Raw genomic sequence first — 15042 nt, forward strand, 5'->3', positions numbered from 1 at the left:
TCTGGGAACAGCAGCCAGGGCCAGATGAAGCCCAATAAGATGAATTTTAATTTTTTTTTTTTTTTTTTTACAAGTTTCCTAGTGGGCCAGGGGAAGATGGAATGCTTTTCCTTGCCCTCCCCTGACCTTGGCTTCACCCCCTCCCCCGGCCGGGATTCCCTTCCCAGAGCACTTGCTTTGTGGTGGGGACTGTTCATCTGGGTCCTTGGCAGCGGCCCGGTTCTAAGCCCGCCGATCAGGCTGGCATGAAACTCAGTGTCCTGCCAGCATTGCCAATAGGTCACATTGGCCAACTCACCCAAGCTTCCCCTGAAGAAACTCTTTTCCCTCTGCTCAGCATCCTCCATGCCAGTCCAGCCGGCACCATTAACTCACCAAATGGAGAAGTATGAACCTAAACCAGTTACACCACACCATGGCATTTCATATTGTTCCAGCAGCCAGCTTCTAATTAATGTGCTGGTCACGCTCATTTATTTCTGGATAATTAATATTGCAGATTTTATATTCAGGAGACTATTTGGAGATTGATTGATACTTGTTGTGACTGATGTTGAATCTATGTCTTTGATTTACTTTCATTGTCATAACAGAAGATAGTCTTTTCTTATCTTACTGTGCTTTAATCTATATGTAAATCACAGATTTTCGGGTGATGCATGAAGAGCCTCAAAACGTCCACCTATTCTCACTAATATGAATGTTCTATACTTTTAAATAGCATACATTTTTTAAAATATATTTCTACAAATAATAATACATTCTACCTTCGGCAGCTATTTTCTAAGTATTTCTTCATGCATAAACTCAAAGTTTCTGTCTTAAGATCAATTTGCAAAAGGTACAAAATTATTGATGGATATGCTCCTGTCATCTGAAGTTTTAACTGGTTTAATTCTACTAGAAGATCTCCCTGGCATTGCTTAAGGTGAATCAGAGTATACACCGATTTTGCTAAGTATCATATAAAATGATCAGAACCATTGATATATGGTGAATGAATAAATGAACATGAGTTTTTATTCCAAATTATTATAGGGATATTAGTGGCAATTTCGGTTACAACTTATGCAATTATGTCCATTTTTAATAGAAACCAGTGGCTTTAATTATTATTATTTACCTGTTTACTCAATTTTCTATCTTGCCTTTTTAAAGTACAAGATATGTAGGACGGTGGCAGGGAAGATCTTCTAGGTTATAGGCAGGTATGAGGCATGTATCCGTACTGGTGAGGGGTGGGTGGAATGTAAAATCATGGAGTTTGGCAGAGTGGGAGGGCGGTCTAGGAGTTAGGAAGCAGCGGAAGGGGCTCATGTGGTAGTGGAAGGAACAGAGTGTTGAAGAAGGGGGTTCTTGGGGCTCAGAATGTTGAAAGGGACGATTCATGTCTTGGCAGAGATGTGTTGGGAGGTTGGAAATGGGGATAGGGAAGTCCTGGGATGTAAGAGCATTGTTGAGTATGGGAGTACTGGAAGAGGTGCCTTAGGGATGGAAATATTGGGAGGGGAGTTTCAGGGCCTGGGAGCACTGCAGTAATATGTTGGGGGCCTGGGAGAAATGGGAGGAGGATGATGGGATTTGGAAGCAATAGACCGATTGCTGAGCTTGAGCAGCATTGTGGAAGAAGGTGCATGAATATGGGAATACTGGAAGCTGACTGCTTGCACCTAGAACTATTGGAGGGGTTGTGGAATGGTGGTGTGCAAGGATCAGGGATGTTCAGGGAGAGAGATCATGAGGTCTGAGAATTGGGGCGGGGGTGGGGGAGGGGCCGTTGTGGTCGAGTAGATTTTTTGGGGGGTGGTGGAGCTAAGCATTAGTAAATTTCAGAATTGTTGCAAGAGTACGTTTCCAGCACTGAGCTAGGAATCCTGTTTCATGATTTAGAAGTACTTGCTGCACTGCACTATAATTGCTGACCATATGTTCGGAATTACAGCACAAATACTTTCAATAACTAATCTACAACTGGCTCACTGGTGGGACAAATATCTCCAAAAACTCACCCCGGAAAAGGTGTGCAGCTGCATTCGTGCAGCTGGAACTGGCTTTGAAGTACAGGTTGTACCTCGCCAGTTCGGCACCCTTGGGACCTGACCGGTGCTGGACCAGAGAATTTCCCGAACCACGGGAGGTCAACTGGTGACAACGCTGCTGACAACGACCCGGATGTGTACTGCGCATGCGCTGTGCAGAAGCCTACTGCGCAGCATTTAGTCATCCAGAAGTCAAGAGAAGCGGCGGGGAGAGAAGCGGAGGTGCGGAGCGGGGAGAGAAGCGGAGGTGCGGAGCGGGGAGAGAAGCTGAGCGACGGGGAGGAAAGCAGCGGGGCGGGGAGAGAAGCAGCGGGGCGTGGAAAGAGAGCCCCGGGCCCCGAGTTTCCCGCTGAACCAAGGCAGCGGGTGGCAGTGGGGGAAGAGAGAAACAGCCTGGGGGACAGGCCCAGCTTCGGCACCTCAGCTGCTTGCCCTTCCCTTTCCTTGCCCCGGCCCACTTACCTCAGCGAACAGCGTGGGACTGATGCCGGACCAGGGATGTTTCTGGATTAAAGAGTCCCGGACTGGAGAGGTACAACCTGTACTTTAAGGTGTTTATTGCACTTTCACTATCTTAGTTTATATTTATCAAGTATTTTTACTTCAATAATGTATCCATGTTCTTGTTTAGCCTGTTTTTAAAATCCTATTTAAAAGTTTTGTGACCAGCACGCATTCATCACACCTCAATGTTTCACATTTGAAAACGTCACACTTGAAAGTTTTGCACCTGCAAAGTGTATGTCACACTTAATTGACTCAAATATATTCATAAATCTCAGTGTCCAGTAAAGCGCTCATGTTATTAAAAATGAGCTGTTGTTAAAGCAGCTCATTCCATTCCAGAGCCCTGCTCCAAGTCTTCTGGCTCTTTTCCTGGTCGATGCTGTGAGGAGCTCAAAAATATCCCCTTGTATAAGTTGAATGAGCACTGGGATATTTAATGTACAAGTGTTGGGATTAAAGTGGCTGCATCTCTGTGATGTCAGGTGGGCAACTGTTTACCAGAACTCATGCCTATGTTTGATAACCAAATGGCATTGACAACAACGAATGGCCTACTCCTGCACCTATTTTCTATGTTTCTAAGAGATAGACCCTCATTCACCATGACTGAAAATGGGGGGGAATGGGAGTTCATTGCTAGATTCAGGCCTCTGCAGATTTCGAGTTAGTCGGTACGTTTAGTGATCCATTGAAGTTTTATACCTGTTAATCAGAGGGTTAAAATCAGATTACAACAGTGGTTTAAAAAAAAATGATCAAAGTTCTACAGTTAATTTCCTGTTAAACTGCTGCTTTGCCTCCATAGTCAGGAGATAGACAGAAGCATGTCAGTAACATTACAGGAGCTTGTGGGCCACCCAGTAATGCTTGCATTAGAAACAAGACACCTGTTCAGGGGGCTCAAGTTCAGATTTCACCTTCTCATGACATTCGATTCCATTATGTTGGTGTGGTTCACCAATTCTCTGATATTATCTGCATGTGATCACGCTTTGTAATAAGAGACTACTTCATCTGATGGGGAGGGAGTACAAGTGCAGCGAGTGCTGGTCCCGAGCCCCTCCCCAACCCTCTGAGGCATGAATCTTCTAATGGCCAACTACAGTGTGACATTAACAGGTCTGGGAAAGTGCATCACCTAGATCGTTAGACAAGTGGAAAAATCTGAAAGAAACGTGTAAAATAAATAACCACAAATAAACCACTGTCTTAAGTGAATAGTAAAATGTTGAATGGCTTTTTGATGCATGATCAAGGTGCAATCAAAGTTTATTACAGCAATTGATTTTTTTTAATCAAAGCCAAGCAATAACAATAGAAATGTTTCTGGGATTTTCTTCTATTTTACAAATAAACCTCAAGTTTTTTTTGTATTTCTGGAAAAATCTGATGTCCCGTTTTAATTTGTGATTCAGCTTCTGTCTCCACAGTTACTTTGTTCATTTTACGACCAGCCTTGCATAGACTACCTTTAAACAGTTCTCTTGAGTTGTATTTTTATTTCTTTTCAAAATGATTCTCATTTGTAAAATTTGTTGAAGTTAGAGATTGTACAAAAGTTAACATGGCCAGTAGCAGTGTAAGAAATATCTGAGATGATCTACCACTGAAGCTGTTAACTTGGAGTCGGTGTGTGTGAGAGAGATGTGCCATTTCCTGGCATATAGCGGAACTTGCACCAGCTGTGAGCGTCTGGTGCTATATCCTTAGGGTGGCTGAAACATTATACCAGCCAGAAAATGTGTGAATATGACTGCTGCACTAAATCTGAATGTCTACTCTGATGTCAAATCATATTCTCGCCTCTCTCCACCCTTTACCCTCTCAGTTATTTTAAACGCAGAATTACATCTGCAGAATTTAAATGGGTGTGATTACTTGTGCTGAGGATAAACCTGCATTAACTGCATCATCTGTTTGCTTTCTATTCGGATCTGGATTGACACTTTATACTTTACAAAATTATGTCTCTGGCTTTGTGTAAAACAAAATGAAATATTTTTAATAAACTGCACTCTACGAGCACCATCCAGAAATATAAAGCACCCACGTCAGTGATGTCAAACTTTTGCTTCAACTCATTGTGTTAATAATCAGTACGAAGTGTCTCATCCAACAATCTTAGTTAAAGAACACATTTTTGTCATTTATAAATGATCATATAATGAGCTACTTGATGCTGTCAGCACTGAGAGGGTTAAGAGGTTTTTTGTGTTGTTCAAATGACTTTGTGGTCAGGTGCTCAGGTGTCTGAGTCACCCTCCGCGACGTCAGTCACACAGGAGTCAGGTCAGCTGTTGTTATACGGTAGAGATTACACAGTTTAGTCATTAGCTGTGATAAGCTGCAGCTGATGCCAGACTCTAACCCTTTGCACCTAATTAGCCTCATTAATGAGCTTTCCCACTCTCCATAGAGTGGTTTCATCTATGGGACAGGAGGAAAAAATATATACCTTGCCCAGGTAGATCTGCCTTACCCTTTAATTAATGCCGACACCTGCAAGCCCAGTGACTTGCTTTGTTTGAGCGTTGCGCTGGATGGGGGAAGTGAGCACTGTTCATCATTGGCAGTACCAGCATTATCGTTTTAAATCTAGAGTTCTGTTTTTATTGATTGTGTTGTGATTATTTGCTCACCTTAACCCTTTAACCACCAAGCTGGCAATTCGCAGCATGGCTCTGTTTCATGTTCCTTTTCAGACAGCTTTAAAAAAAATTGTAGCGAATACTGGATATCCAGGAGTGATTACCAAGCAGTAATCTCATGGAGGGGTTGAGATAAACCGCAAGAGTGAAGCGGAAGCTGTTTGTAATCGTCACCTGATCGATCCCTCAGATGAGTCTGCTCCCAGGGAATCACTCTGAGTTACCACTTTCCTGTAATGTTTTTGTATATATTAATAATGTATATTAAAAATACACACACACACACTGTGGAGTCATTAGACAGCTTGATTTAATTTCCACTCATTTTTTGGGTGGTGTACACCATGAGGTATACAAGAGGCCAGAGTATTCTTCAGAGCTTGGGCGTTTTAATGCTTTCATTGAAGAATTTAATCATCAATGAGAAATAATAGCGGGCAGCTTCCCCCGATGGCTTAGTTAACTGTGCCATTCAGAACAGCTCCGATTCAGTTTGTGCTGACTTAAGCAACCTCAGCAAACTGGTAATAAGGGTGCTAGGCTTGTATTCACTGGAATTTAGAAGAATGAGAGGGGATCTCATAGAAACATATACAAATCTGATGAGACTGAACAGGTTAGATGCAGGAAGAATGTTCCTGATGTTGAGGAAGTCCAGAACCAGGCATCACAGTCTAAGGATAAGGGGTATGCCATTTAGGACCGAGATGAGGAGAAACTTCTTCACCCAGAGAGTGGTGAACCTGTGGAATTCTCTACCACAGAAAGTTGTTGAGGCCAGTTCGTTAGATATATTCAAAAGGGAGTTAGATGTGGCCCTTACAGCTAAAGGGATCAAAGGGTATGGAGAGAAAGCAGGAAAGTGGTACTGAAGTGCATGATCAGCCATGATCATATTTGAATGGTGGTGCAGGCTCGAAGGGCCGAATGGCCTGCTCCTGCACCTATTTTCTATGTTTCTACATTTGGCCTCAGCGTTCCTGGGTAAAAAGTGGAACAGTTGGCTCAGATTCCTGCACATGGCTGTTGTCCAGTGACCTCTGCTGGAAGGTGCGTGTGTGCAGACAGAGGGTGAGGCCGGGATTGGGCTCATGCTGTGATGCCCCACCACAGAGTAGTAGCCTGCCAACACTTGTACATCTCACGAAGCATTGAAGAATGGCCACTTGAATGAGGTACTCAGGGTGGGGAGGGCAACGGCCACCAGTGGAAGCATCACCCCAGCAGGAGTAAGTGTCTTTGGGACACAAGTGCACAAAATTGGACAACATTATGAAAAAGCACTTCTGGTGATAAATAGAACAAATGCAAATTAAATGCAGTATGCCCATTTTGATACAGTACAAAAGTGCTGCAGGGAATTTTAAACATGGCTGTAAAAACAGTCAGTTTTATTGACATCTGTCATAGTTTAAATATTTCTTTAATGTTTTGCGCATACTGATAAGGCCATGCACTCGAACTATTTAATTGTGCATACCTGTATTAATGAGATATTTAACAGCGCATTTTACAGTTATAGGTTGAATCAGAAAACATACTGCAGTTCAAAAGAACACATCTATACATTTCGTGATAACTGGGGTTAGTCAAATCTGTTTCTAATCATCATCGGGTAACTTTATTTTAAAGTCACTTGAATAATTAAGAAATGGTAACATGCACTTAACAATCTAATTATTACAGTTTCACGTTAATACCTATTGTTGCGGTATTTATAACTGAAATAAGCTTCCAATTGTAATTGAAGAGCTCATCTCAGAGCTGAAACTCTTGACTTTAAATAAGTTTGCTGGACTCATGACTGGATTTTCAAAGCTGAGAAAAACTTTATCTCACCCACTTTAACAACAACAACTTGTATTTATATAGCGCCTTTAACGTAGTAAAACGTCCCAAGGCACTTCACAGGAGTTGAGCAAGAACAAATCTAGCATCACCAACTTATATTTTTTTCTTGTAAACGAAGTATTCAGTCCCTTCACTCCCCCTCCCTAAAACCTTCCCTGTCAGCACCGTGGCTATGTATCCTTGCCCCCTTTTCCATACATACATTTTGGTAACTTGGTTCTGGCCCAGGAATTTAAAACATCTCTCATTGGAATACTTAGTCCCAGTTGGTCAGGAACACTACAATGATTTATAATAAACCTTGAAAAATGAACTGAGAGGAAGTAACACCACTGTAGCGCGACAGTTGAGCGTTGCACAATTGTTATTATTTGGCTTCAGCTCACAGTGCAGCACCCCTTGTGAATGTAGAAGGAAGCAGTTTATAGAAGAGGTTGTTTCCTCAGCCACTTTATGATGAGCATAGGCAACTGGGAGGAAACAAAAACTACTCCAGGGTTTTCAGACTTGCTGCGTTGTTTATAAACTTTCCAGTGTTCTTGCAGTTATTGATATTGTTGCAGAATTAAGATACCAGTCTGTGAAAATTGAATGTTCTTGCCTTCTATTGATAAAATTTGAACAGCACCATACATGTCAGAGGATATTACAGTCTAGGTCAATAGGTTCGTCTTATCCAGGTCAAATATTTTACATTATAAGATAGCCGACTACATTCTCATATAATGTTTTTAGATATATTGACCATATTGCCTTCTAACTTTTGTTTTTAAGAATCATTTGAATTTTGCAAATCATGTAGACTGTGCAATGCTCCCTCAGAAAGTTCGTTCATAGGCACTGTTCAAAAAGAAAAACTACTGTGTGGCATTAAAACTAATAAATCTTAATGCGCGAGACAGAAATTATCACAAAATACAGGTAGGCCTTGAGGGTAGCAGAGTTGGCAGTTTCTGGCCTTGTGAAAAGCTGCCCATCTGCTCACTGTCAGAGTAAGTTAGTGGTGCATTTGGATTTGTGCCCTAGAGTTTCAGCTTTGAGCTAGTCATGTGACAGTCGCCACGACAACTCGTCAAGACTTGTAAACTGCTGCTTGCAGAGCCAGATGCTCCAGTGCACATGTGGTCTAATTATATGTCGTTTTCTTCGCAATTATCAGAAAATTTGCACTGCTGTCTGCACGCAAATGCTTAAAAATATTGTTGGCTCTTGCTTTAAATGTACACCATATAACTTGGGTTTTAATTGTTTTCAATAAGATACCTTTGCCTCACACATGCAATATTAGAGATTGTGGTTTAGACTGTAGTAATATTCAGAGATTTGGGAGGTGAATCACAGAAGGCCATTTGTACCATCAAGTTAGTGCTCGCTGCTTTAGGTAGGAAGTTTCAGAGAGTAGGCCCCAGTCAGCTAAGGACCTGCCAATAATAATGGCGCATATGGAGGAGGTAATCTAGAGGCAGGACTTGTCGGAAGGCTGAAAGACACAGGCTGGACCATAGAACTGGATGAAATTGCAGTAGGATGGGTGAGGCCATGGATGGTTGTAGACAAATTCAGTGTGTTGGAGGACAGGAAGCCAGTGAAGGTTGGTGAGGAAGGAGGTAATAGGAGGCCAGAACAGGATGCAGTTTAAAATGAATTGGAATTTATGTAGGGTGATGCCCAGGAGGCTATTGAGGAAAATGTTGGAGAAGTTAAGTAACAAAAGCATGGATAAGGATTTCAGGAGTCGTGGGTTGAGGTGGAATCACTCGAGAAGTGGAAGTAAGTCATCTTGGTTTTGGAAAGGATAAAGGGTTTAAAGCTCAGCTGGAGCTCAAACAGGGCACCAAGGTTGTACCACCTGAGCGATCAGCCTAGATGGGCCTGTGGCCATGGGGTAAGCATCCAGAGGTTTTGGTAGGTGCTGAACAAAATAGCTTTGATTTTGCTAATGTTAAGTTGGAGAAAGTTCTGGCTCATCCATAACATCATGTCTGACGATCAATCTGACCGCAAATTGGTCATGAGATTAAGCATAGTTACAGACAGACAGAGCTGGGTGTTAAAGGCAGACATGTGGGAGCTGATCCAGTGGCTACAGATAATGTCACCAGCGGGCAATGTGTGAATGAAGAAAAGGAATGGGCAACAATTGGAACCTTGTGGTACTCATAAAATGGCCATGTAGGTGAGGGAGAAATGACCGGTATTCATTAACTCAATGCTATACCACAGGGCTTTCTCTGTGCACAATGACATTTCAGCTGAAATTATCACCGAGAATGTTCACAGTTGCCAATGCACATTTAATAAAATAATAATTTATGAATTCGCTGAAAATGGTGGTGGTATTCACTGATTGTAGATTAATTGCTTAAAGTTTCAGCGCGATAGTTAACTTTGGGGAAAAAATAAAGCAGGCAATAAAAGATGCAACAAGATTAAAATCAGTCACACCTCAATCAGAACACTGATTTTTGCTAATGTGTTGAAGTTAACAGACTGCAAGGTCAAAAATGTTAACTATAAAAGGAAACTGATCATATCAGAGGTGAACTGCTTTGTAATTTATGAATTCTAAAGGATTGTTGTGAAGATGCTAACTTTCATAATGATTAGACATTTCTGGTTGATAATGTTACACGAGAAGATGTTTGTCAACCCAATGACAGTGTATGTAAATGATGAGATTACATTTTGCAGTGTTTACAATATTAAACTCAGCAAAAAATAGTATGTGGTATATTTTCTACTTAGCTCAAAGTCACTTCTGACTTATTGAATGTCCCTAGTTCTTGACATTCTGTTTTTTTAAATTAACAGGATGTGATGGCATAGTTGAGTCCTGAGAACTAATGACAGAAGTATGATTGTCATTTCCTTAATTTTACCTCTGTTCTCTTGATAAGAGGATGTGAACACTCCTCCGGTGTGAACACTCCCCCGCTGATGCTGCTTGAACCCTGTTCGAATGCACAGACATACACTCCTGCAGGAATTGTGTTGGTTTGTGTATTACTCACCAGTGTTATATCCTAGAAGTTGCTCTGTAAACACCATTTGGTATTTTCTAGAAGTCCTCACTTATCATTCCTTGCAAAAATGAGTTCTAAAAATAGTACAAAATATCATGCCAAATGTGGCCTAATTTGATAAATTCCATGGTAATGGATATCACTTCATCCACTACATCTGCAAATTGAAGATTCAGTTGAAGGAGCACTTTCAACGAAGATTCCTATTTTATTCAGAAAAGTCGACTTGGTAATATGATTTCATTTTCGAGCTAGATTCTAGATATGTCATGAAATATATAAATTGAACAGTACCATCCTCACCGCAGGGATTACTTGAAGCTCAGCATTCTTACAGGTTGGGAAATGGTAAGGGTAGGGTAAGGAGAATGGCATATATTTAGACTAATTTATTCACATTTATTGCAACTTGGCAGCATTTCTTGCATTCAAAAGAAAGACCTGGTTCACCTAAATCTGTTTTTGCATTACATTCAAAATTTTCAGCACGGGAAATTCGGAAAGTAACTGACTAAACATCATCCCTCAACTTTTGAATGTTGCGACCCAAAAATTGCGGCCTGGCCGGGTGCATATGATGTGTGCTCGTGCCTGAAGAGACCTCGCAAGTGCCGGTTCTCAGTGCACAATGTGCATGTGCCAAGAACCGGCTTTTATGTTCTGTCAAAATGTCCTTGACAGATCGCACGCATCCCCAGGAGAAGGACATTCGCGGGCGGAGATTTGGGCTATTTGCCCAACTCTTGCCCAGCAAATGTCCTTCAAACTTTTACACCTGGTAAAAGCAAGCGAATAACCTATTTTTACCAGCATAAGAGTTTTAAAACATAGAAACATAGAAAATAGGTGCAGGAGTAGGCCATTCGGTCCTTCGAGCCTGCACCACCATTCAATAAGATCATGGCTGATCATCAACTCAGTAGCCCTTTCCTGCATTCGCTCCATACCCTTTGATCTCTTTAGCTGTAAGAGCCATACCCAACTCCCTCTTGAATATATCCAACGAACTTGCCTCAACAATTCCACAGGTTAACAACTCTCTGAATGAAGAAGTTTCTCCTCATCTCGGTCCTAAATGGTTTACCCCTTATCCTTAGACTGTGACCCCTGGTTCTGGACTTCCCCAACATCGGGAACATTCTTCCTGCATCTAACCTGTCCAGTCCCGTCAGAATTTTTTCTGTTTCTATGAGATCCCCTCTCATTCTTCTAAACTTCAGTGAATACAGGCCCTGTTGATCCAGTCTCTCCTCATATGTCAGTCCTGCCAGTCCTGCAAAATTAAATGTTATTACTTACTTTTATATTAAAAACGCTGTCTATGAATGTTTGTTTATTTGTAACACGTTTTTAAAAATGTCAATAAAATACATTTTTCTCAAACATTTAATGCAATACCTATTAATTTTTTAAAAGTGAAGTGTTTTTTCAATTTATGTTTGTGATTTATTTAATAATGAGGTATACTCATAGTAACGGGAGCTCGGAGATCCCATTACTATGAAGGAGAATACTATATTGTGATTGGTGGTCCAAGCCCATGTGATACCTGGATACACATAGCTCCTGGAAGACATGGGCCCATATGCTGGACTGCGCAACTAAGCCTCTGAGCGCCAGTCTACATTCCTCTGGAACCACCAGGTATTTTCGTTAAAAAATAGATCAGTCGGAGGCGTCCGCCCGCAGGAAACCTCCGACCGCAATGTTCAGGCCAAAATTTCTCTTATTGAATCAGAATTGCAATCCAGCCTCAAAATTCTGAAAGCGGTATAGGTAATCTCAACGTCTTGGGAAATTTAGGAGATTGACCCTACCCTACCCATTACATCTAGATGAAGGTACATGTCCCTGTCCCTTAGCAAAACTACCTCTAATGTAGACATTTTCAAGAGAAGGTAGAGAAAATCAGTCACCCACTGTATGTAATGGGCACCACAGCCCTCCAAATATGGGGCAAAACGTCAATGAAGTTGATCGGAGGGAGAGGAGGCATAGGATACTGCATGCTTCATAAGGTGCTACAGAAGTAGTAACTATTTAAAATAATAGTAGGAAATCTACTCATTGGAATTCAGAAGAATGAGAGGTGATCTTATCGAAACGTATAAGATTATGAGGGGGTTTGACCAGGTGAATGCAGAGAGGATGTTTCCACTGATGGGGGGGGACTAGAACTCGAAGGCACAATCTTAGAATAAGGAGGATGCCCATTTTGAACTGAGATGAGGAGAAATTTCTTCTCTGAGGGTTGTAAATCTGTGGAATTCGCTACCTGAGAGAGCTGTGGAAGCTGGGACATTAAATAAATTTAAGACTGAAATAGACAGTTTTTTAAACGATAAGGGATTATGGGGAGCGGGCAGGGAAGTGGAGCTGAGTCCATGATCAGATCAGCCATGATCTTATTGAATGGCGGAGCAGGCTCGAGGGGCCGTATGGCCTACTCTTGCTCCTATTTCTCATGTTCTTATGAATGCTGTTAATATTGTTTCATATCCATATGTTGGTATAACCAACTGCAAAATGGATAATAGAATACCCATTCATCCCATTCAGAAAGGAATATCTTCAAAATGTGCTTCAAAGGCTCAGGAATGTATTAGGTATTTAATTGATTATCTTGTACCTGGCTTTTATCTGTCTCCTAAAATGAATCATTCCATCATTAGACTGTATACTCCAGTGGTACAGGTAAGCCTGAGGGTTTGACCTCGGGTATTGTGGAGGACATTGCAGAAATTAACTCCCAATTCTCTAGTTGAACCTCGGAAGGTATGACTTTATCTATTTGAAGACTGTGGACAGGATAAAATTCATGAGAACTTGATATAAATAGCAACATTTGAAAATGTGGTTCATTTTCTGTGCAGCCCTGATTTTGAATTCCAAGAATACATATCCAAAAATTAATTATAAGGAACATCCAGAGTTTCTCTCGGCCATCCTCGAGTTGTATGATTAAAGCTCTGTGGTGTATCTGTCGCCCAGTTTCTGTTTAATGGCCCAGTGAACTCCAGCACTCTACATTATAATCTTGTCATTGTTTCCAGGAGGAACCCATAACGTTCAGTGAAGATGTTTTTGTTTCACACCGTTCCAGTGCTATGAGGCAGTTCCTGCAGAATGCCATTCAACTGCAGCTCTTCAAACAGGTAAGAGATTAATGTTAGCTTTCGGGATGGTTTGCAACATAGGTGGCCCTCACTATTTTCCATTGTATTGAAAACTCGAAAGCCAGTTGAGCCACGGTGGGGTCATTTTTCACTGAGATTGACTAAAATTAAGTCATTCTCCATATAAAATTCCAACAGTTAACATTAGCTTAAAAGCAACCAAAACGAGGTGAGGAATGATAAAATTGCAGAAAATAGATTAGAATATGTCTTTCCTTAATTAAATATTCAGTCATAGATTTTAAGTAAGCCTCACGTTACTTAGAGAGTGGGATTTGTTTGAAAGCTGAGTTCTATACATATATATATATATATACATGAGCTGGAAAGTTATTTGCAACAATTGCCTCTGCTTATGAACAGCTGCACAGTGTTGGTGGTTTCACAAGCTGCATAGTGATTTTCCAGATTTCTTGCCGAAAAACAGGCTTCTGCTTTAATGTACTCATATTGGAGGTGATGATTTTTTAATGAGATCAGCTTCCTATAGTTTTGCTTCAGCGATGAAATTAGGTGAGCCCCTGGTGCTGCGGTGGATTGGCTGTCATCATTATGGACCAAGAGTTTAACACTTTCCTTGGAAGCTACTACTTCTAGTGGAATTACGTTGTGCACAGGCTCATTTTGACGGCTTAGGAAATGAATTTGATTGCTAGCTCAGTATAGTCCCATTTTACTGAGGGATGAAAAAGGAAGATGGGTGGAAAAGCAATGTGTGAGGAGGACACAAAAAATCTGCAAAAGGACATAGACAGGCTAAGTGAGAGGGCAAAAATTTGGCAGATGGAGAATAATGTTGGAAAGTGTGAGGTCATGCACTTTGGCATAAAAAAAATCAAAGCGCAAGTTATTATTTAAATGGAGAAAGATTGCAAAGTGCTGCAGTACAGCGGGACCTGGGGGGTACTTGTGCATGAAACACAAAAGGATAGTATACAGGTACAGCAAGTGATCAGGAAGGCCAAAGGTATCTTGGCCTTTATTGCAAAGGGGATGGAGTATAAAAGCAGGGAAGCCTTGCTACAGCTATATAAGGTATTGGTGAGGCCACACCTGGAATACTGCGTACAGTTTTGGTTTCCATATTTACGAAAGGACATACTTGCTTTCGAGACTGTTCAGAGAAGGTTCACTAGGTTGCCTCCGGGGATAAGGAAAGGTTGAGTAGGTTGGGCCTCTACTCATTGGAATTCAGAAGAATGAGAGGTGACCTTATCAAAACATATAAGATTATGAGGGGGCTTGACGAGGTGGATGCAGAGAGGATGTTTCCACTGATAGGGGAGACGAGAACTAGAGGGCATGATCTTAGAATAAGGGGCCGCCCATTTAAAACAGATGAGGAGGAATTTCTTAGAAACATAGAAACATAGAAAATAGGTGCAGGAGTAGGCCATTCAGCCCTTCTAGCCTGCACCGCCATTCAATGAGTTCATGGCTGAACATGAAACTTCAGTACCCCCTTCCTGCTTTCTCGCCATAACCCTTGATCCCCCGAGTAGTAAGGACTTCATCTAACTCCCTTTTGAATATATTTAGTGAATTGGCCTCAACTACTTTCTGTGGTAGAGAATTCCACAGGTTCACCACTCTCTGGGTGAAGAAGTTTCTCCTCATCTCGGTCCTAAATGGCTTACCCCTTATCCTCAGACTGTGACCCCTGGTTCTGGACTTCCCCAACATTGGGAACATTCTTTCTGCATCTAACCTGTCTAAACCCGTCAGAATTTTAAACGTTTCTATGAGATCCCCTCTCATTCTTCTGAACTCCAGTGAATACAAGCCCAGTTGATCCAAT

The 15042-nt window shown here is 41.5% G+C and overlaps 1 protein-coding gene across 8 annotated transcripts in view; it reads left to right on the forward strand.

Moving 5' to 3' along the window:
• dennd1a (DENN/MADD domain containing 1A) overlaps positions 1-15042 on the forward strand; it is a 604632-nt gene that overhangs the window by 486389 nt on the left and 103201 nt on the right. For all 8 annotated transcript variants that reach the window (XM_070862693.1, XM_070862695.1, XM_070862694.1 and 5 more), the window contains exon 14: positions 13122-13223. In XM_070862693.1, coding sequence (XP_070718794.1) covers positions 13122-13223 — 102 coding nt within the window. The remainder of the gene's footprint in view (positions 1-13121; positions 13224-15042) is intronic.

This window comes from Pristiophorus japonicus, chromosome 20, assembly GCF_044704955.1.
Source record: "Pristiophorus japonicus isolate sPriJap1 chromosome 20, sPriJap1.hap1, whole genome shotgun sequence".
In the NCBI taxonomy this organism is placed as follows: Eukaryota; Metazoa; Chordata; class Chondrichthyes; family Pristiophoridae; genus Pristiophorus; species Pristiophorus japonicus.